The sequence below is a fragment of the Ruditapes philippinarum genome, unplaced genomic scaffold (assembly GCF_026571515.1).
Source record: "Ruditapes philippinarum isolate M1 unplaced genomic scaffold, ASM2657151v2 ctg3393_1_1_1_1, whole genome shotgun sequence".
NCBI classification, from domain to species: domain Eukaryota; kingdom Metazoa; phylum Mollusca; class Bivalvia; order Venerida; family Veneridae; genus Ruditapes; species Ruditapes philippinarum.
In genome coordinates this window covers 179,880-204,755 of record NW_026856039.1, presented here as the reverse complement: position 1 = coordinate 204,755, position 24,876 = coordinate 179,880, and the positions used below count along the sequence as shown (strand labels likewise).

Sequence of the window (24,876 nt, the reverse complement as noted above, 5' to 3'; positions counted from 1 at the left end):
ACTCAGAAAGGTCATTTACAGTGATCTTACATTTGAAAAAAAATTAAACTCATCATCAAAACTTGTTTTTGGAAAGATCTTGGCAGGTTGTACAAAAATAAGAACTTTTACCCAAAGTTTTTAGGGAATTTTTAATGTACAAAGGAAGAGAATATTTCCTGCCCCAACAAGAGATGCTAAAATGTCAAAGCTACCAAAGTCGATGACTTTTTTAAAAGGTTACTGACATGACTTCATATTCCTTTGTTTCAAATAACCATGCATTATATATAAAATGAATGCTCTGAAATACATGTAACCTATCCTTAAATTCATTTCCGTCACCCAATTACGCAAAAATTTTACACGCCAACAACCTATTGTTTAAATCCTGTTAACAAACAACGGAAAAACACTGTGTCTTTTACACACAGTGGTATTTCCATTTACTGTTTATTGATATTATCGTAACATTTCTATAATTCCTGATTAACTATCAACATATCATGTAAACAACAACCGGAATTGGTGAAAAACATAACACATTGTACCTTTACAAGTTGTTGTTTGCCACAGAAATGTTCTTTAAAAATTTTCATTACTAAACAGTTACGTTAATCAAAATAATCAAACATGCCTGTTGTAATGTTACAAAGATCTGCTTGATTTTTAAATTGAGAATTCATCTTGGAAATCAAACATCACCATTTATTTAATTTCTAAAATCATCTGAAGATATAAGTTAAAACTAATGAAGATTGTTTTAATTTTTTCTAAATATATACATTTATAACAATGTTAATAGAACACTGTCAATACAATTTCACATTTATTTTTCAAATCTCAAGCTAATTAACTTTTTATTTTCAAAATAATATAATTATAGTTGAATACTTTCCCACTAACAGAAAAAGAAAAAAAAACAATCAAAAGTAATACAGAGTTATGAAGATTCCTGAAGAAAAATCCAATACTTTTCACACCTTAACCCATTACTTCATAAAGACGTCTTTCCACCCCCCCCCCCCCCAGCCTTTTTGATGCCTCAAAATTTTTAATAGTGAAAAAAAATGCCCTAATTAGACCCCAAACACTTGTTTTTGTTTGAGAAACCGTGTTAAAAAAAGCCCCATCCCCCTTCTGCTTTGGGCTTTAAAGGGGGTCGGTAGACCAACTCATCTTCAAGAAAATTTTGGACTTGTGAGAGGCTAAAAATGGCCTCAGGTTGACCTTAAGGTAATGTGTAACCAACACTGAAAAGCCTTTGACTCAATCTCAATCCATTCAGATAATGCAGCACTTTGAAATCAGTTTTGATGGAAAAATCAAGGCAAAATAGTGATTCTTGGCAACTTTGAGATGTCCGCTCCTTGCCATGGTAATATTGAGTATGCCTTTACAAAGGCTATGGTCAGGTCAACATTTGTGCCAAGTTTGAACCGTATTAAAGCCTAGCAATTTGAACTTGTAACAGGAGGCTTTTCAATGAAACCAGCCATTTTTCACAAAATGCTCCTGAAGTAATTGGTTAGTAAGGCCACAAGGTCAGAAGTTTACTGTTCTCTGGGATAATCACTTTAGTTTTTCCCCCTCATTAATTTACCAATGTTCGTCATACATTAGCTGAATTAACATGTATCATTTAACAAAAACAATTGAAAGTATACTGAACTTATTCATTTTCACATAAAAAGTAGGTAAACAGGAAAATAATGGGAAAAACAGGACAAAGGTAAGAAATCTCAATTATGACAAACAAAAACAGGATAATAACACATGACGGAAGTTAGCTTCCCTCATCAGTATTATAAAGCTTACATGATTCAAATAATTGTTTCAGACTGGTACACTGTGCAATACAGATTGTCTCACTGTTATCAGGCTGGCACAATATGCATTACAGATTGTCACACACTGATCAGGCTGGCACAATATGCATTACAAATTGTCACACTCTGATCAGACTGCTACACTTTGCTTAACAGATCATCACACTCTTATACGACTGGTACACTTTGCATTAAAAATTGTCACACACTAACTGGTACAATATGCATTACAGATAGACCCACTCTTATCAGACTGGTACAATAAGTATTACAGATTGCCACATACTAATCAGACTGGTACAATGTGCATTACAGATTGTCACACACTTTTCAGACTGGTACACTGTGCATTACAGATTGTCACACTAATGAGACTGGTACACTGTGCATTACAGATTGTCACACTAATGAGACTGGTACACTGTGCATTACAGATTGTCACACACTTTTCAGACTGGTACAATGTGCATTACAGATTGTCACACTAATGAGACTGGTACACTGTGCATTACAGATTGTCACACTAATCAGACTGGTACACCGTGCATTACAGATTGGCACACTAGTTGGACTGGTACACTGTGCATTACAGATTGTCACACTAATCAGACTGGTACACTGTATTACAGATTGTCACACTAGTCAGACTGGTACAGTATGAATAACATATTATTACGTATTATTACATTCTTACCAGACTGGTACACTGTGTATTACATAGTGACACACCTGTATCATACTGGTGCAATGTACATTACAGATTATCACACTCTAAATCAGACTTATTCATTAAACAGATCACTTTTTAATAAATAACAGACTTTCACAATTTAATTTATCAGATTTGGACACAGTAAATTATTGTCTTATAAGATTCTAATCAGACATGCACGCCATAATTTACAACTGGTACATTGTACCATTGACTGGGACTATCAATTATATACTACAAAGCTTTAATTAATAAGATTTTTACATTATAGCACTACTCTTAATTAATCAGACTGGTACACCTAAAATCAAATATTGTCACATGTCACATTCAGACTGGTCCACTGTCCACAATCACACTAGACTGGTACACCTAAAATCAAATATTGTCACATGTCACCTTCAGACTGGTCCACTGTCCACAATCACACTAGACTGGTACACCTAAAATCAAATATTGTCACATTTCACATTCAGACTGGTCTACTGTCCACACAATTACACTGTAATTACAGACAGGCACACTATAAATGATCTTCTGTTCACATGTGACACAATATTATTGAGTGTCATCATACTATAACATTAAGAGAGGAATCATCACTTGAATGGTTATACACTGTATCTAGTGTTGACTGAAAATAGAAAAAAAACAACAATATTTATTCATAATACTAAATACTGGGGTGCGTTTCACTAACATACTTACATTATCGTAACTCCAGTTTGAAACGTAACTTTTTGTGTAATCAGAACATACGTATTTATTTGGGTTTCACTAAACTTTCTGAGCTACGTATTGGCATAGGTTTAAACATTAAGTTACGCTCACTTATTGCTGGCGTAAGTTGCATGTTCTGTTTAGTGAAATGCAACTAACGTAAATTTACATTTTGAGTATGTCCAAATTTACGTAAAAAGATACGCTAAACTTACGGAATATTAGTGAAATGCTCGCCTGATCACATAATGATTTTTAAAAAAAAAACATAATCTTTATAATGGGGTATCTGTTGACATCATTTTCAATGTGACAACTTCTAAAATAATACAAAAATAGCCTCTTAGAATATTATTTCTAGTATCACATGAGCAAACAGTAAAAGGTTTTAACTGTTTTCGAGAAACTGTAGAGGCAGATGTTACAAGTCTAGAACATGTCTCTTTAAAATTTTAAGAATTCTTGAATTCTAGAAATTTGTTGTTTTGTTTTCTTGAAAACAGGTTTGTTTAAATAATTAGAATTAGCAAATTATAAAAGATGTAATGAATTTACAAACTATACCAAGGTAATAAATGTTTAGATGGAAATATTTATTTGCTTTTATAAAGTGCGATTATGTGCCATTTGTTATAATGGTGAAGTCAGGGATTTATATTAAGGTGGTTTATTGTCTGTTCTCTAGCTAAATGATGGAAACGAGACAAAGTAGCTTTGGTCATGTCACAAGACGTGTTGTTGCTAGTGTAGTAACAACAAGCAAAAGTTTTTTTGTTTTTCTTTGGTTTTTATCATGTCATGTTTTTACTAGTTGTCACTAGTGTAATGACCACCACAAGGTAAATACACTTATAATTTTGTCTTTTCATTTGGGTGCTTTGATGCTAGTAAAAGATGAGAAAAAACAACAACAAAAAAACGGTTATTGATTTCATCTTAAATGAGCATTATTTCAGGCAACTTAAAGGCATCGAATTAGAACCAGCCACCTTCATTAGCTTGTTCAATGATAGCTTTCTCACACGTCACCTATCCTGACCGGATTTAATTGAACTAACAGTGGTGAGTGAGACTCCTGTATATCAGAGGTGGAATGCTGCAAAATTGATACGTACGACATCACATACAATTAAAAAAAAACCTTCATTTTTATGAGGTTACAAAGAAATTACCAAACAAGCATTTATGTTTTCAGCTCAGAAAAGCAAAGCATTTTACAGAGAAAACGACTGACTCACTTACACACATGTATTTATAGCTTGTAATGCAGTATAGGTGCGTGAGTGGAGGAAGGGGTGCGTATATAAAATGAAGCCTTCAAAAGTGCAATTTTAAAATGCATTTTTTTTTATAATTATATATTTTTCATTTTTTTTTATTAAATTTAGCATGCTGTTAAAGTCAAGGCAGAATATATGTACACTTTAGATAATTGAAGTTGTTACACTGCCGTACATTTAACATCTAGGAAATAATGTTTTTTTTTTGTTCAGTATAGTTACACAATTACAGTGAAATTTTCTCTATACATGTAAATAACAACAAAAAAAACAACCTGGCGACTACATGCTCGCCCCAATTTTTTCGGGGAGCATAAAAATGTTTAAATCCTCAATTTAAAGTTAAAAAGGGGCATAACTTCACAAATGTAGCTTTCAGACTTATGGCCCTTGTCTTACAAGCAATTCAAAGTTTCATGTTGATATCTCTTAAAATGAATGAATAATGGGCTACAATGAAGTTTTTGCATGACAACAATAATGACAACAATGACACTGTCATTTTAATAGCTCAAACTCTCTTAAAAAAGACCAGCTAAAAATGATAAATGGTTTTGCCCATATTAAAAGACAGACAAGCCCATTTCAGATATTTAGGAAAGGTAGGGGTCAATGTAATACTATACTTTTTACCTTTTCAGTGATATTTCATGCCTCATGCCTTAAGTTTCTTTTTATCTAATTTATCACACTGACTAAAACAAACATTTCCATCAAGTTAAACAATTAATTTATACCCTTAGGCTTCTAGTGTGACTTAATATACCTATGTGACCAGTGCAGATCAAGATCAGAGTTGGCATGGATACATCCGTGCCGACTTGTCATAGTCTGCACTGTTACCTAGTCAGTCAGTGCTTATTTTGAAAATTTACCTATAAATTATTAATGATTTAGTCCAGATTGAAAGATAGAGTCCATTTAGTCACCTTAGTGTTTGAAATTATTTGTTGTCCAATAGGATCGCAGTATTTCTAATGAATCGTAACACATTTACTTTAATAAATCGCCAAACTGTTTATCAGTGAAGTAAATCGACTGCTTATAAAAATAATTTAAAACACTAAGGCCGTTAAACTTTATTAGTACGTATTTACAAAATTAAATTGGTCGCGCTGCTATGCCACACCTGACCAATTTAATTTTGTAAATACTCACTAATGAATTGTAACCTACAATTAGTGCAGTACCGGGTTACGTCTCCTAAATTTAACTACGGAGGTTATTGTACTTTGGTGACGATTTCAGGTATTTCGTGTAAGAAAAGGTTAACAAACAGAGAATAAGGAAAAGGAGGAGCGAAGCAGCCAATTAACTGTTAAATGTATAAATATAAACATATTGTATTACATTATCTGCCTGAATAAATATAACATAATTTGAGCCACACCATGGCATAACCAACATAGTGCGTTTGCAACCAGCATGGATCCAGACCAGCCTGCACATCTGCTCAGTCTGATCAGGATCCATACTGTTCGCTATCAGTTTCTCTACTTGTAATAGGTTTGGTAAGCAAACAGCATGGATGCGCAGGCTGGTCTGGATCCATGCTGGTCGCAAACTCATTACATGTAGTTGGTTTTGTCATGACGCGGCTCATATCAAATTGCACAAAGAACTCTTACAGGACAGTTTTAAAGATTTCTTGCTCTCCGATTGTTTTGCATAAAAATTAAACTTTGATATTCTGTTCCTGCTTGTAAGGTGAAAGTACCTCCTACAATATAAACCAAAACAGAAAAAAACTTTAAAAAAGGTTCATTTTCAACATTATATCAGGGTCCTTCAACTAGAAAAACCCTGATTATGTACATTATTAAACTGGTATATATATAAAATAGCATATGAACAATTTCAAAGCGTGAAATTTAGAGCAAAATGCCATAAGAATTAATTTAAAATATAATCCTTTATTTTAACAGAAAAAAAATAATTTTTTTTTCAAAATTTCTTTTAGCTGACATAAAAATCAAGCATTTTTCTTAGGCGAACATGCAAATTGGAAAAATCTGTACATGTTTACAAAGCAAATAAAATGAATTCTAGATGCTAGCATTAATATTTAACACATTTAAATTAGTCATATTATGTTGACACAGCATTCAAAACTAACATTTTAGTCACTTTACAATACCTATACAACTCACATATAATTACATAATTAATAATAATTATCAGTTTAAAAAATAGCAACAGACTAACTCCGGAATTAAAAAAAAAAAATTTGGGTTTCCCTAGGTATACTGTGGAAACATTCAAACTTATACAGTTTAAGCTTGGAAAATAAGCATAAAATGTGAACTTATCTATTGTGAACTGTATTTTATCGTGAAGTCAAAAACAGTAAAAGTTTGCTTGTACTGGAGATTAACTTGAAAAAAAAAAAACCAACTTGTCCCACATTTATGCTGAGTTTTGGATAACAGCTAATTAAACCTGCTATTATAATTTTTCTATCCACTTTGTAACCTTTAAGTTTCTTATGGCAAAATTTAAAATACATAATAATGTATTTACTAGTCTGGAAGTATGTAAAACACAAAATCTTTAGTTCTTCTCATTCCATAAGTTTAAGCTCACACAGATATAAATGGGTGTTTAGTTAGTTTCTGTGACAGTTATCAAGTGTAATATTATAGCACACTACATAAATTACTGGTCATATATCTACAATACACAATCCCAAAAAAAAACATGTAAATGATTGATATGAACCATAAGTACAATTATCACAAACGAGTATAATTATACACACTCCACACCTGCTTTGTCTTCACATCTGTACAGCCCATCTAGAACTATCTAAATTCATTGATAGATAGAAGTGAATTTATGGCCATTGACTTTTCTTGTTTTGAATGTGGAATAATGTTTACGCATAGTTCCAAACTGGCTGTACAGATGTGATGTGGAAATTTTAGAAATAAAGGTGAAGATGAATAGATGTCGAGACTGTTTAGATGTAGAGTCTTACAGATGTGGTGACTGTTTTGATGTGAACCTATATAAATGTGGTTACTCTACAGATGTGGAGTTTGAATATAGACATGATGTCAGTACATATGTGGATACTGTACCAGACAAAGAGACGATAAAGATGTGGAGACTACACTAGATGAGGTGACTGTATGGAGACCTGCAAGACTCTTGACTGTTTGTTTAGTATGTTATTATAAAGCCACTCAGACTTGTAGTTTGGTAAGTAAGGTCACTCCCCCACCCCCCTCCAGTTTCCAATGGTATTTCAGCTATCTTCCCAGACAGATATTACCTGATAAATGTCCATTTATTATGTACCAATACTAATTAATCCTTTCTGCAATTACAGTAAAACTTCTGCAATGAAATATCCTCTGGAAGGCAGACATTTTGATGTTGCTGAGAGGCGTTGCTCCAGAGAGGTACAATTTTATTCGGAAGTTGTAGAGAGGTAATTGCTCTACAGAGGGGCCTCTCAGTAGAGGTTTTATTTAGGGGTGTCACGGTCAGAAAAAAATGCTATCCATTTAAACGGCAACCTTAAAACCGTGTTTAACGTTAAAACAACCATACTAATACAATCCTTAGATTTTTAAACATTTATTTAACTTTGTTACTTTATGACAAAATAAGACATTTTAATCGTATTTAGTTGTACTCAAGTGATTATAATATTTAGTGCTCGCCAATTTTTTTAAGCCAATCCCCTACGAGGATTTTTCAAATTTTCAGGTTACAAATCTTAATAGAACAGATTTTATATAAACTGGACGTTTTATATTATAAAACGCAAGTGGGCGGAGCACTTAGCCGGTTAGAGTGCATATTGGATGTTCTTCGTAAATAAGAAAGCTACAGTCGCTTCGCAAGCTCCGCTCTTTTTTAGCTTTCTTATTTACGAAGAACACCCAATATGCACTCTAACCTATACATATCCAATATATAGTAACTATTTTCTGTTAGGGTTGTACCTTACTCGATCAGATCGGAAAAAATACATTGTTGAGTAGAAAGAACTAAAACTATAAATAAATTGTCTTATCTCGTCATTAAACACTTAAGTAATACTTAGAATTGTTTTACAACTTTTTCCTCTCTTTGTAAAAACTAACCTTGGTTATTGAATTTCCTTTCCAGTTTTCAACTAAAAACTGTACCCATTTAAACAGATAAACGTGATGCCCCTAGTTTTTTTGTACCTCTCTATGTAGATCTGTTAAATCAGTATTAAATGGAGAAAGATGTTCAGTCAAAACTACTTAATCAAACATCATTGGCAACACCAAAACAAATCCTCACAGGGCACTAGTTAAATAAAATTGAAATGGAATATTGATAGAGAAAAAAAAAAAAATCAACACAACATGCAAGCAATAGAAAGTTCTCACCTTTGGTGGCAGGTAAAAGCAGCATGGTAACCAGCAGATTCCCAGCTTCTTCATCAAATGAACTTCACCGAACATAACAGGACAGAAATAATTTGTGGTGGAGAGAAAAAGTAACAGAGAGCCGAGTAAACACCACACGGCCGATAGCAACGATATCACTGAGTATTTGTGTACCTAAAATACAAACATAAAGTAAATTCTTATGAATTTTTCAAAGGGCACCTCTGTCTAAAATAACAACAGTGAATAAGTTTTCATATATTGAACATACAGAATACATGGTTGATGTTGGGATGGAGAAATTTTATCTGGTGAGAGTCAAATTGAATCTTGACAAGTTTTAGGAAGCAAAGATTCACTTTCGCAGCGAACTGGATAAACCTTCTCCTATCCATCCCAATATCAATGATGTATTTGATTTACCCTGCTTTTGTCTACTTTGATCATGTTTTTAGATTATTTAAATGGTTTCATTCTTACTTTTCCCCTGATAAAAAACAGAGTCTATATGTTTAGTTTTGCTGCTTACTAAGTGTCGTCATTATGACGTAATGACTGGAGATAGATAAGTTTATCTGGCAAGGCTTTATTCAGCTGATTATAGACAGTAGCAGGATAAAATGCAAAAACTGCACCTGGCAAAGTGGTGTTGATCTATAAATAATAAGGGATGTTTTTAAATTTAAGGTCTATAATGCCATATATAATTATGTTGATAGAATTTAATATTGTATGTGCGATACCAAAACCACCAAACCATGAAATAATTATACATGGGTGTTGTTTGTAAGTGTGAGATGCATGATCCGATATGACATATAAATAGATATAGTAGATAATAAATTTTTCTAGAACAAAATATTATTATTCATCAAACAAATGACTTTGAACTCAAGTTATTGGTGAAAACCTGTATCAAATAAAACATTTATCTAGAAAAATTATTTCTAGCCGTGTTATGTCAAAAAAACTTGGTGGAGTCCCTTTAAAATTTAGCAACCAGTAAAACAGGTTGTGGTCAGACAGAACTATAGCACAGGCCTGTCTGGCTTCCATTAGTTTATTATTATCCTTGCTGCAGCACTATATCATAATACTAACCTAAAAGTAAAACGAGCCATGTTAACATGGCCGTCCCCTGGCGAATGTGTTTGCTTATTGGAAGAATGTATATGTAGTAGAGCAGAATAATTCATTATTCTTGTGCAATGCACACCTCCTGAGTTAGATCTATCCACCTATGAAGTTTCATGTTGATATCTTAAAGCCTTTTTGGTTATGCTCTGGACAAAAATTAAGTATGAACAAGAGCCACCGCCGGGCGGGGGCAACGCTCGACTTTTTACTTTTTCTAAACGCAAACATAGAAAGGTTTGAACATATATTAACATTTCCTTTTTATAAATTAAGTTGGTCTGTCTTGTCACATTAGTTTTCTTTATATATTTTGTATATATATGAATAGAAACATTAAGCATATTTCTAAAAATAGCAACAGTACGCAATTTCTTAAAATAGCAACATGACGCAATTTCAAAAAATAGAAAAAATGACGCAATTTCTAAAAATACAAAAAAATGACATAATTTCTAAAAATAAAAAAAGTGACACAATTTCTAAAAATAGCAACAATGATGCAATTTCTAAAAATAGAAAAATTGACGCAATTTCTAAAAATAGAAAAAATGACGCAATTTCTAAAAATAGCAACAATGACGCAATTTCTAAAAATAGAAAAAATGACGCAATTTCTAAAAATAGAAAAAATGACGCAATTTCTATAAATAGCAACAATAACGCAATTTCTAAAAAATAGAAAAAATGACGCAATTTCTAAAAATAGCAACAAATTCTAAAAATAGCAACAATGACGCAATTTCTTAAAATAGAAAAAAATGACGCAAACGCAATTTCTAAAAATAGCAACAATGACGCAATTTCTAAAAATAGAAAAAATGACGCAATTTCTAAAAATAGCAACAAATTCTAAAAGTAGCAACAATGACGCAATTTCTTAAAATAGAAAAAAATGACGCAAACGCAATTTCTAAAAATAACAACAATGACGCAATTTCTAAAAATAGAAAAAATGACGCAATTTCTTAAAATAGCAACAAATTCTAAAAATAAAAAAAATGACGCAATTTCTAAAAATAGCAACAATGACGCAATTTCTAAAAATGACGCAATTTCTAAAAATAGAAAAAAATGATGCAATTTCTAAAAATAGAAAAAAAAAATGACGCAATTTCTAAAAATAGCAACAATGACGCAATTTCTAAAAATAGAAAAAAATGACGCAATTTCTAAAAATAGAAAAAAATGAAGCTTTTTCTAAAAATAGCAACAATGACACAATTTCTAAAAATAGAAAAAAATGATGCAATTTCTAAAAATAGAAAAAATGACGCAATTTATATATATATATATAATGTATTTTTGTGTGTGTATATATATATATATATATGTATATATATTTGATATAATATATATATATATATATATATATATATATATATATATATATATATATATATATAATAATGTATGTATATATATCTATTTGATATATATACATATCTATTTATATATATATATACACACACACACACACACACACACACATTTATATATATACAGTTGACTCTCAATAAGTCAAAATCGCTTTACTCAAAATTCCGCGTTAGTCGAAGAATTTCTAAAGTCCCGTCAAATTTCCTTCTTTATCTTTGTATTTTAACTCCGCTTAGGTCAAATTTTGACTTACCGAGATTCCTGTTTAGTCGAAAAGAAAATTGGGTCCAGTCAATTAAAGTTCAACATATTTTCATAACAATTAGTCGAAGTGTGAAAACAGCCGACTGATGTCGGCAACAGCAAGGTGAGATGTTGTCACTCGTGATTCACAAGTTTCATGGTTATTTTAATTGCCGGTCATCATGTATTATTAAGACGTCGTAAAAGTGGCTTTAATCGGTTTTATGACTTAATTGGTTTTATCAGTTAGATAACTAAATTAAGATTTAATTGATTTGATTGTAAAGAAGTCCATATCTGATCGAAAGTATCATTCACCAAAATGACAAAGGAAAGTTGGCTTGTGCCATTCTTACATGTGTTAGTCAAATAAGGCTTAGGTATCAACGTAAATGACATTTGTATAATTAATGTTCCGTCATATTGCATACGTTATTATGTAGTTCCGGTTCACCATATATGCTACTTTTGTTTTCGTCCGATGATCAATCTACTTCAAATATTAGATAAATTGAAATAAATGTGTTATTGTGCTTTTATTGTAATGAATTGTCATGCTTATTAAAAACATGTGCACCGGTTAAATATTGCAGCATTGCCGCTATCAACAATAACAAACCTACTTCTTTGCACATTCAATCAGGCACATGTATATACTCGTACAATGTACGAATGTCAACGTAATGGCGGTAGATCCACGTTACTCGAATTCCGTTTCTCTCGAAGTAAAATGCCCAGTCCCTTGGATTTCGAGTTACCGAGAGTCAACTGTATATATAATACATATACATACACACACACCAATAAATGCACAATCTGAGAAAATTCAGTAATATAACCTTCAAGGTCAAGGTCATTAAAGAGCCCAAGCAAATTTGGGTTTGATAAACAACAAGGTCTGGTCCTTAAGAATGTTCTGTTATAATATGAAGTTTATCCCTTCAAAAATAGCAAAGTTACAGTCAGTTACCGCCAAAACAATGAAAATTTCAATAATTTGACCTTCAAAGACAATGTCATTAATGAGTGAAGGTCAAGGTCTTTCAGTATATTTTTAACAGTTATCTTTGAAGATTATTATGTTCAAGTTTGAAGACAATCCATTCAAAAATAACAAAGTTACAGCCAATAATAGCCAAAAAAATGAAAATTTCAATAATTTGACCTTCAAAGTCAAGGTCATTGATGAGTGAATGTCAAGGTCTGACTGGTTATTTTTAAGGGATATCCTTGAAGATTATTATGTTCAAGTTTGAAGACAATCCATTCAAAAATAACAAAGTTACAGCCAATAACAGCATGAACAAGCAAAAATTGGACTTTTAACCTTGAAGGTCAAGGTGATTTATGGATGAAGGTCAAGGTTAGTGTGGTCTACTGAAAGGTCTTGTCCCAAAGGTTGTTGTGGCCAAGTATGAAGACAATACACCAAGAAATAAAAAAGTTATGATCCAGGTACAAGTTTTCGGACGGCAACGGCAACGGCAAAGGCAACGCCGACCTGACTATAACAATACCTCTACTTTTTTTTTCAAAAAAAAAGAAGTCGAGCTAAAAATAACAAAGGGCAATAACTGAAAAATAATGCAAGGTAGAGTTATCATTCTTATGCACTGCACTCCTCCTCAATATGATCTATCCACCTATGAAGTTTCAAGTTGATACCTCAAATACTTTTTGAGATATGCTCAAGACAAGAATGTGGGACGGAAGGACAGATGGACAGACAGAGACTATTTCTATACCCCCCATCACCTTTTTGGCAGGGAATAACAACTGATTTTAGCAAAATTAAGATGCAATTTATGATTCAAAGTTACAAAAATTGTAAACAATAATAAACACACAGTTTTGAAATCGAAGTTACAAAAATTGTAAACAATAATAAAACACAGTGAGGTGAAGTACTATAAAGCTGATTACAAATGATACAAGTTATCAACAATTGTTTAATCTCAAGTATGATAATTATTTTGAAAATTGACAAAACTGAATATAAAGATATCATATCTTATCAAATTTCTAATTAAATCTACCTTAGGCTTCTTTTATCATTTTTGTTTGTTTTTATTTTCATTCTATTTCAATACAATTTCTGGTTACGTTGTACTTCGCACCAACAGTGACTGTGTGAAGGACATTATTATGGTGACTTCCCAGCTTAACTGGTAGAGTAAGACCTCGAGTACCCCTCTGTGCATTCTTTCTGACACAAACAGGCTCCTGAGTAGAACCACAGATGTTCCAAAAACTACCTTGATACCTTCTTTACATGAAAGAATTCAAAGTCCTTGACGTGATTTGAACCCACAGCAGTGAGGGCATGTGGTTTGACGTCAACAATCTCAAACCTCAAGGTCCACATATATTCAGTTAAAATTCATTAAAATATTCTTTAAAAGTAAACAGATAATTTCAATTTGATTTGGTCACAAAAAATTTTTTCTTTCAAAAAAATAGGAACATAATGCTAGCATGTTATAACTTATCTTAACAAAATTAATTACTATTTATCTAATACCATTAAAATGATGGATATGATACTTTTTTAAAATTGTTTTTAATTTGTACCTTTTCCAGGACATCCTTACATTCTTGTGAATGGAATGGAAAGAATTCATTGCACTGAAAAAATAAAATGAATATAAACTTATCAAATGTGCTAAAAATAAATTCCATTTTTGGGATTATTTTGCACCATCAAAATGACTCTACTGTAAAAACAGAGTTAAGTTATTGTTCTAGACTTTCATAACATTAATGGTACATAAATCCCAAAAATATTTCTAGTCTTTAAATGTCAAACAAGAGCACCGCTAGGCAGGGCATTATATGCCCTAAAGTACTTTAGCTGTAGGTTGATTAATGCTTGAATTATTGAGCGAAAACTGTTTCCAGTTTAAAGGTGATAGTAACCTTGATCTTTGACCTTGTGACCCCAAAATCAAAAGGGGTTTTCTACCCAATATGGACAATCATCCTATGAAGTTTGAATACTCTGGACGAAATGGAACTTAAGTTATGCTCCGGAAACCATTTTCAGTTTTAGGGTAATAGTGACCTTGACCTTTAACTTTGTGACCCCAAAATCAATAGGGGTCTTCTACCCAATATGGACAATCATCCTATAAAGTTTGAAAACTGTGGGCAAAATGGAACTTAAGTTATGCTCAGGAAACCATTTTCAGTATTAAGCTAATAGTGACCTTGACCTTTGACTTTGTGACCCCAAAATCATTAGGGGTCTTCTACCCAATATGGACAATCATCCTATTAAGTTTGAATACAGTGGGCCAAATGGAACTTAAGTTATGCTCCAGAAACCATTTTCAGTATTTAGCTAATAATGACCTTGACCTTTCACCTTGTGATCCAAAAACCAATAAGGTCTTCTACCCAATATGGGCAATCATCCTATGAAGTTTGAAAACTGTGGTCCAAATGGAACTTAAGTTATGCTCAGGAAACCATTTTTAGTTTTATGGTAATAGTGACCTTGACCTTTAACCTTGTGAACCCCAAAATCAATAGGGGTCTTCTACCCAATATGGACAATCATCCTATGAAGTTTGAATACAGTGGGCCAAATGGAACTTAAGTTATGCTCCAGAAACCATTTTCAGTTTTACTGTTATAGTGACCTTGACCTTTGACCTTGTGACCCCAAAATCAATAGGGGTCTTCTTCCCAATATGGGCAATCATCCTATGAAGTTTGAATACTGTGGGCCAAATGGAACTTAAGTTATGCTCCGGAAACCAAATTGCTAACGGATGGACGTATGGACGGACGGCCGGCCGAAATGGAATAAGGGGCCATTTCTTTTGTTATATTCTATTGTTTAATAGAGGGCCAATGGCATCTTACTTTATTGTTACGGAATGAACTCTATTGTTCTCTTTTGTTCTGTTTACAGTTAGATGGCCCTCTATCCCTATTCGGTAGTGCGGACAGACAGACAGACGGACGGACAGACTGACGCCAGGGGGTATAACATTATATGTCCGAAATTCTTTCGGGCATATAAAAACCTCAGTGGAGCCCCTTTAATGACCTCTGAACTGAAAAATAATGCAAGTCTGAATCCTAATAAAGACAACACAAACTATTTTCACTTTCAGAATTCTGGACACTTTACATATTTAAGTTTATCATTTTCTAGTAGGTTTTTTACTGGCCCATTTTGATGAGATTTAACTCAATACAGGATTGAAGCAGTGCCTCTTGTGGCTTGCAGAAATCATGATCACAAAATAGACAATTTTTTTTTTCATCAATTCTTACATTTTTAATTCATTATCATATATAAATCGGAGTGAAGAGATGAATAAATTGTTTTAAAGTTCATTCCATTGAGTGTAAAAGGTGAGATTATAACATTTAATAATTCAATCACCTTATCTGGCATATACTGGAATACAATATTAAGTGTGGTGTTCCAGTCCTGTCTTTAGTCTCACTCATTTTGATGACCAATATTGGGTCATGACCCCAATGCAAAAAGAATGTTTTCTTCCCAACTTCAAGGAGAAAATTCCTAATTCAAGGGGTTAAGTATGATTATTGTCATAGCACTGTGCCATAGAAAATAATAATCTTGCATTCAAACTTGTACTTATGATTGAAATATAAAAGAGGTTTAATCAACCAGATATTTTAATCTTTTTGTCTTATTTGAAGAAGTTACGATTTGTTGTCAGTATTCTCAATTTGTCTAAAACATCGTAAAATTTCCCAATTCTGGGGATCAGGTCACGTTCCCAAAGTGCTGAGAAAAAACTCTGTCTTGTCTTAGAATAGAAAATTACATGAACCAACCATCCCCTCCGAGACGAATTGGTGTACTCTCTTGACTAAAATAGAAAATTACTTGAACCAACCATCCCCTCCGAGACGAATTGGTGTACTCTCTTGACTAAAATAGAAAATTACTTGAACCAACCATTCCCTTTGAGACGAAAAGGTCTACTCTAAGCATTTGACCAGAATAGAAAATTACTTGAACCAACCATCCCCTCCGAGACGAATTGGTGTACTCTCTTGACTAGAATAGAAAATTACTTGAACCAACCATTCCCTGTGAGACGAAAAGGTCTACTAGCTTTTGACTAGAATGGAAAATTACTGTAACCAACCATCCCCTGTCAGTACTACATGTAGAGGTCAAATCTTGGTATCATCCTTACATCAGGGATTGGTTTTACATAATGTATATTGTCACGTATCATCAGTTTATACTACAAAATCATTATTATTCGTGAGGCACTAATTTTCATGGTTTTTGAGGATAGGTTAATCCAACAATTTAGGATCCAATCCAACAAAATTTCATTTCGACTGCTGTTAGATTATTTTGCATCACAATATTTACATTTTACCTTAATTAAATACAGACAGTCCATGAATTTAAGAACCCACGAAAATGGTCTTAGTGACAAAACCACGAAATTCCATGACCACGATATTAAGTGAATCCACAGTAAAGTACCATGGTTTCACATAATTCCATGGGCATAAAATTGTATGGTTTTGTCAAAAAGAACATTTTCATGTTGTTGTTTTTTTGTAGATCTAGATTGTCTTTTTTTTGTGAAAAAAAAATAAAATAAAAATGCAAATAATGTAACGCAGAAATCAAACAGACGAAATAGATAATCATCAAAGGATCTTATTTTGTGGACTGACCTATCCACGAAAATAAGTGTCGCACGAATAATGATAACTTTGCAGTAAAACCTTGCCTCCAAATGTCCCGAAACCAGGACAGTGAGTAAGGTCATTTAAATAACATTAGGAGATATTTATTCCTACTTGTTATCTATAGATATAAATGTGATAAAATTTATTATCATTCATTATCACATAAAGACGGACAGAAAACAACTGCGATATTAAGTTATTAATACCACAGCATGGGGTCATTATTCACCGGATATAATGTTGTAAGGAGTGAAAACAAAAACGGAGAAAATAACCGGAGTTAAGAAAAACTTATTTCTCAGTACATTTGGGTTAAATTTTTATATATACATATGTCAAAATACATGCCAGGTATGAAATATGAACAAGTATCAAGTAAAAAAAAAAATGTGATTTTTTGACTTTTTTGCCATTGCTAACGAGAGAAGTTGCTTTCCCAAGTAGAGAAAATCTAGTTTCAACCAAAAATAAAAAATTGTGAATTGACAAGTTTTCCCCAAACTCTCGTCATGTACTCACATACGAATTTTTTTATTAAGATAGACAAACAATTGACGTCTACAGTGGCAAATAATTCAAGAGAGTCGTGGCATGGCCCAGTGGTTAACGCGTCATACTAGAAATCTAAGGATTGCTGACACGTTGGGTTCAAACTCTGTAAGAGGCTGCTGGCATTGTTTCCGTGAGCAAGAATCTTTACATGCATTGCTTAGTACTGGTTGGTTACATGAATTCGATAGTGTTTCAGTAAGCTTATATTTGCCAACACAGTCAAACTAAAGTAAATTTGTATAAACTAAATGATTCAAAATACTACTTTAGTTTAGTGTTTGCTATCTTTAAGAAACATAACTTCATGTTTATAGCCACTTTTTTCAGTTGTTAAACATCTATCATGCACTTTATCCATTATTTAAACATTATCAAACACATGTTGGACATGTCTAAAGAATTAAAAAAATACTGATTTTTGAGGCATAATGTGCCTTTAATGATGAAAAAAAAAGATGATGATGATTATAAAAGAGCATGCCTCTAGATTCATGCAAATTTTTATTATAAAAATTTGAAAATGTATTTAAAAGCAAAATATTGTTAAGTTAACAAAGAAAGTAATTTAAACATTGTAAACGGCACTAACAGTCCCATAAATTAACAAGATATGCATAAACAGTCCTTACTGCATTAGTCATGTAAGTTATATAAAAGAAATCACAGGTGGTCCGCACATTGGTTAGTCACTAAAAACAAGAGCTGTCTGTAGGACAGCAACGCTCGACTATTCTTAGTGCTTGATAGTAAAAAAAAATCCTTGATACAATTACCTCCTCCTGTTTACAGGTTGGGGTAATGATGGTGAACAAGTGTACAAAGTTTCAAAGCCATATGTCAATGGACTTTGAAAATATTTGAACTATTACAAAAACTTTAACGTAAATTCTAAGTCAAAAAAGGGGCATACTTCTGTCAAAATGCTTGATACAGTTACCTCCTCCTGTTTATAGGTTGGGATAATGATGGTGAACAAGTGTGCAAAGTTTCAAAGCCATATGTCAATGGACTTTGAAAATATTTGAACTATTACAAAAACTTTAACGTAAATTTTAAGTTGAAAAAGGTGCTTTATTCTGTCAAAATGCTTAATACAGTTACCTCCTCCTGTTTACAGGTTGGGGTCATGATGGTGAACAAGTGTGCAAGGTTTCAAAGCCATATGTCAAAGGACTTTGAAAATATTTGAACTATTACAAAAACTTTAACATAAGTGGTTACGCCGACGCGGACACCAACGCCGACGCCGACGCTCGGGTGACTACAATAGCTCTACTTATTCTTATCGAATAGTCGAGCTAAAAATACATATATACTAAATATATATGAGCCGCGTCACGACAAAACCAACATAGTGCCTTTGCGACCAGCATGGATCCAGACCATTCGCGCAGTCTGATCAGGATCCATGCTGTTCGCTTACAAACCCTATATACAAGTAGAAAAACTGATAGCGAACAGCATGGATACTGATCAGACTGCGCATCCCAGACTGCGCGGATGCGCAGACTGGTCTGGATCCATGCTGGTCGCAAACCCATTATCTTGGTTTTGTCGTGACGCGGCTCATATGTTTATTTTGTAGGGTTTTTTTGCGTTGTAATCAATCAATGTGCCAAACACCTGTGGCAGAAATATGATGATAAATACCGTAATTATTCTGAAAAATCAATCATAAATCGCACATAAACATAACATATAAATTATTAATAAAAACTTGAATCTCTTGACTTTTTCTTTAAAATCTTAGTACATTTTTTCTAAAGTTTGCTTTTCTTGAAATACATACAGTTATTATATTTCGGTTCATCTGGAGGCATGCAGCTTTAAGTAAAGTATAATATGAATCAACTGTTGGCGTACTCACCTTTGTTGAATCTATAATTTGCGTATCTACACTACACCATAGTATAAGTATAAACATAGCCAAACATGCTAGAAAACCAATCACCGATACCACATAGAACTGTGTTACCTGAAAATTCACACAGACAAAGTGTTACGCATTGATTCATTTAACTCTTGTATTTAAACCTAATATAAATTTTGTTTATTACAGTGAATTTGTTCGAAATAAACTATGTTTAAACTAAATTTGTTCCTTATTCACTCATACAAGTGTCAGTGGGTATTTAAAGTGACATAATGACTATTCTAGGGTATATAGCGAGTTAACACATGAAAATCAAAACAAGTTTCAGAATAATCAATATGAACTATTGTTGTTTAACCTTTTACCGCATGAGCATATCGCAAAAATGGCTGTTTTCTTTGAAAAGCCTCCAGTTACAAGTGCAAACTGCAATGACACTGAAAAAAAAATGCTTCAATACCAATCAAACTTGGCACAAATATTGACTGGACCATAGCCTTTGTAAGAGCATCATCAATCCGAAATTTCCTGTTTCCATGGCCATGGGGGACATCTCAAAATTGCCAAATGCACTATCTTGCATTGTTTTTTCCATCAAAACTGATTTCAAAGTGCTGCAACTTCTCACTGGATTGAGATAGAGTCAAAGGTTGAACCCAGGACCATTTTTAGCCCCTCACAAGTCCAAAATATTCTTGGCGTCGAAAATGTGATCACTTTTTTGAACAACATTTCTCAAACAAAATACAGTGTTTGGGGTCTAAATAGTCATTTTTTTCACTATTTGAGGCCTCAAAAAGGGGGGGTGGGGTGGAAACCCGCAAAACACGCTTATATAAGGTAATAGGTTAAACAATATAATTTTTATCAGAAATAGTATACAGTTCTCTGGGCCTCATAGCAATATAGTGACCTCACAGTCAAAAAATTGAAAACAACAAGAAACAACAAAAACAAAAATATCTCAATAACAAACACTAACATAACTATAATAAACTGAAAAGTTAAATAACAAGTTTGGAAAGGAAACGTTACCATTGGTTAATTTAATAATCTTTGCTCTGAATTAACCAATCAAGCAATACTCTATGACTGGTTTTCAACCTCAACTTTTATCGCCCTTAAATAGACATAATAACCTACTACACAGTCTAATATAACATTAATATAATATTACAGATTGACCTGTCAGTATTGACCAGTCTTCACAGATTGATGGTAAAATGTCGACATACTTTTAAACACATAATTTTCCATATTTTCATTATATGAACTATTAAATTTTTGTTCTTTGTTTTTCATGTAAGATCGAAATATATTTCACAGAGTGAACACCAGGAACAATATTTTTATTAGTGACTTAGCTAAAAGTGAATATACAACAACATGTAGCTGCAGTGGTTCAAACCCCGTCAAGGTTAAGCTATCAGGGCTCATCCGGAAGGGCGATTCAGGCGAAAACTTCGCCGTGTATATTTCCATTTCGCTCTCCCAATTGATCAAAGAGAAGTCAACATCGCCGATAAAATCTTAATTCCCAAAGACTAATTACTTGGCGATGTAAAGAGCAGAGATTGTATCCGCCCATATGACGACTGCTAATTATCATTATCCAATCAGAGCGTCGCTTTATACTACCCTTCTACATGTATGCAAAGCAATAGACCGCCTACTCTAAACAGTAAATAATGAGAGCATCGGCCCGAAACGGGTATAATTGTGTGACAGTTTTGCGAGTTTAATACGGGATTAGGCGATAATTATAGATTGTTTTTTTCCCGATCATCTAAACACGTGCATATCTTCCCTAATTGATATACACGCGGTGTTTAAACCGAGTAATGGCGATGTGCAATGGGTTTTTCACGGCTATCACAAAACTGTTAGTCAATTAAAAATAATCAATTTCATTAATGATCAGCGACCGGATTAAAAACTTAATTATAGTTTTGAATAATTTCAGTCCGGTTACATGAATTAAAAATTATGTCGCTCACGTCATGGCAACAGGGCGAAAGTTGCTGATTCTGATACACCTACGCGAAAATTTAAGAAAGCCAATTCGCAAAAATCTAACGATTGATATGTTGTAAACAGTGAGTGTTTATTTGACACAGCTTACGCTCGTGGGCACGACATCCCGGAAAAACTACGAATCATGATCGGCATGCTACATATCGGTCGTATATCATGTGTACATGTATATAACAACAAAATTTGTCAGGAAGAAATGTTCTTATAGTTTTAATATATATATTTGTTCTAATGTCATAAATATGACGCTCAGATTAAGATTTATCAATATTGTAAATTTCAAAAAGCATAATTTATAAAGACATTACGAGTTAAACATTTTATGAAAATAAAGGGAGGTAATTAGAAATTTATTTTCTATAATTTTAGCGATCAAATATAATGTGCACAAATGTTTGCAGTACATATTTTACATATTCTTCGATGTTTGAAAATTGTTTTATAAGCATAATTATATGCACATAAATCTGACATTACAACACACAAGATCATAAAAAAAATTTCTGTAATCATTCTAACAGAATAGATATTGTTAAGCAATATCCAATGTAACTTTATCTTCTATTAAAAGTGAGGAAAGTAATAGTATAAAAGTAACTTATTCATCATACTTTTTCTTACACATTATTATCAATAAATCTACATGAAAATATATAAACAAATATTTAGAGAAAGCTTATAAATAGCTGATAAATAGATTAATTGTGTTCATATTATAGTTAAAGGATGTATAGCCATGCATGTTAATGCATACACATTGGGTTGTTTCCCTTCTCCCTATTTTTCGCGAGGAAGTCACTTCTCCCTAAAATTTCCCCCCAGGATGAGCCCTGGCTATTGTTGTCTTTAACAAGAAACTAATTAACTCATTACTTAGTACTTGTTGGTTCCAGGAACGGATTTGAGAGTGTTTCAATAAGCTTAAAGCTTCCTACACAATCAAACTAAATTAAATTCTGAAAAAGCTATACTTACTGAGGTGATATCTCTAACACTGGAAGCTCTGACGGCACAACTTCCTGCTAAAACCAGCTGAAAATAAAGTCATATGATATCATAAAGAACAGAATTAAAGAACTAGAATTTACTGAAGCTTCCAGCTTCCTTCATGATTTTGTTAAAAGAATTGTCTGGCTAAAATTTCAGGTGCTAGATCAGACAGATGGACTGAAAAAGTAGCGGCTATATGCCTCTCTGTTAGAGTGCAACAAATTGTTTTAATGACCACAGCTCTTCTGAAAATAGACTTCTCCAGGATAAAGAATATTTCTCTTTTTTTCCAACTAGGGTAGGGGGGGGGGGGGGGGTTACAAACAAATTTTAACAGTCACAGCTTTGAAAATAAGAGCAACAGGTTGACTAATCTATTGTCACCTCCTGAAGTGATCTGTGGCTTTAATTCATCTTCAAGAAGTTCGAGCCATACTTTTATGATTAGTATTCATACCATACTTGTATGATTGTGATTAGTATTCATACCATACCATACCATACTTGTATGATTATTATTAGTATTTAAACCATACTTGTATGATTGTGATTAGTATTCAAACCTTACTTGTAGGATTAGTATTCATACCATACTAATATGATAAGTATTCATACCACAAGTGTATGATTGTGATTAGTATTTTTACCATACTTGTAGGATATATATTCATACAAGAAATGATTAAGGCAGCATGCTAATTAAGTCATATAGAGCCTTATCATCTTATAAATACTTATATTTTTGTGCAACATTTTCTTGTTCATGGTGGAACACAAGATAAAAGTTAAAATATTTACCATCAGTCCTGACCAGATTGCAGCACCAAAAAAGTTCAATGAGTACAACCCAAGCTCAGCATCCAGACTGATCAGGAATGGTACAACAAACACCTGCAGTGCACCTGTGTTGTACAGAAAACAAAATGTAAATATTGAGCGATCAACATTGTCTGACAATATAAAGTCAGGCCTTTTTCCCTCTATTTTGGGAAAATGCCAAATGACAAATTTGGGAAATCGTAATTTGGGAATCAAATTTTTCCAAATTGGGAAAAAAGTTATCGTGAAATTTGCCAATTTGGGAAAAATGTTAGGCACTTGTTAAAATAAATCTTAATTAATCTTAGTTAAACTGTTCAGCTTTTTCTGTCACATCAAAAATATAAGGACAGGCTAAAATGTCTACAAATGTAAAACTGATATCAATTAAAAATCCTGTTTTTATTCACAAAACATGAATATATTCCGTAACGCTATTTCGCTCCACTAAAATTGAAAATATGGTACTTTTTCTTTCAAACTGCCGACTTCAAGATTGGGATTTTTTTTTTGAAATCCTTATTTTTTCTAAGGATAGGGTTTTTGCTGATATATTTCAAACTTAAATTAAGGATAGAGCTTTTTTGCAGAGATCAACTTTCACACAATCATTGGGACCGTAAATTTTGTGAATATTTACTTCATGACTCCCTATGGAAAAGAACATATATTATTATTATCACAATTAGGTTTCTGTATTTATCCTCTATTTACTCATAAGACAAGACAAAGGTATTCAATATGGACAAAGCCTTTCAGTTCACATAAAAATATGTTTTCAACATTACAACAATATCATTATTATTTAAATTTCATCTATAAAATCTAATATTCTACTTCTAATTTTTTATAAGATTTATTGACCTTTGACCCCATTATCTTGTGAAAAAGTTGAAAACTTGTAAATAATTTCCTAACTTTACTAAGTGAAACTTAATCATAGTTTGTCACTTATTTTGAAGTATTATAAATCAACATTCCTATCACAAAACAAATTTGTAGTCAACAGCAAGACAGTTTTTTGAAACGGAAATTTTTATCTTAAAATATATATCATTTAAGAATAGGTGTAATTATTATTTAGTTCAACCAGATTTTATTGCCTATATACATGCAAATACACATACAAAATATAACAATAAAACAAAAGCAAACAGGATGGGCAATAAGTTCTAACATTACATCAAGCCCTTCCCAGAAAAGTGTTGTACATCATAATAAACTTGTTGAATGTCACAGAGATCTGCCAAGAATTTGAAAG

At 32.6% G+C, this 24,876-nt stretch overlaps 1 protein-coding gene across 2 annotated transcripts in view; it reads right to left on the bottom strand.

The window, feature by feature from the left end:
- Window positions 1-2,842: 2,842 nt before the first annotated feature.
- Window positions 2,843-24,876, bottom strand: part of LOC132745208 (uncharacterized) — a 31,486-nt gene continuing 9,452 nt past the window's right edge. The window contains exons 2-8 of one of the 2 annotated variants that reach the window (XM_060734057.1): window positions 23,595-23,698; window positions 22,782-22,838; window positions 19,767-19,874; window positions 14,219-14,272; window positions 8,891-9,064; window positions 6,149-6,240; window positions 2,843-3,154 (exon numbers count right to left, since the gene is read on the bottom strand). In XM_060734057.1, coding sequence (XP_060590040.1) covers window positions 6,196-6,240; window positions 8,891-9,064; window positions 14,219-14,272; window positions 19,767-19,874; window positions 22,782-22,838; window positions 23,595-23,698 — 542 coding nt within the window. In that variant the 3' untranslated portion in view covers window positions 2,843-3,154; window positions 6,149-6,195. The remainder of the gene's footprint in view (window positions 3,155-6,148; window positions 6,241-8,890; window positions 9,065-14,218; window positions 14,273-19,766; window positions 19,875-22,781; window positions 22,839-23,594; window positions 23,699-24,876) is intronic. The other variant, XM_060734056.1, reaches the window with a different exon arrangement.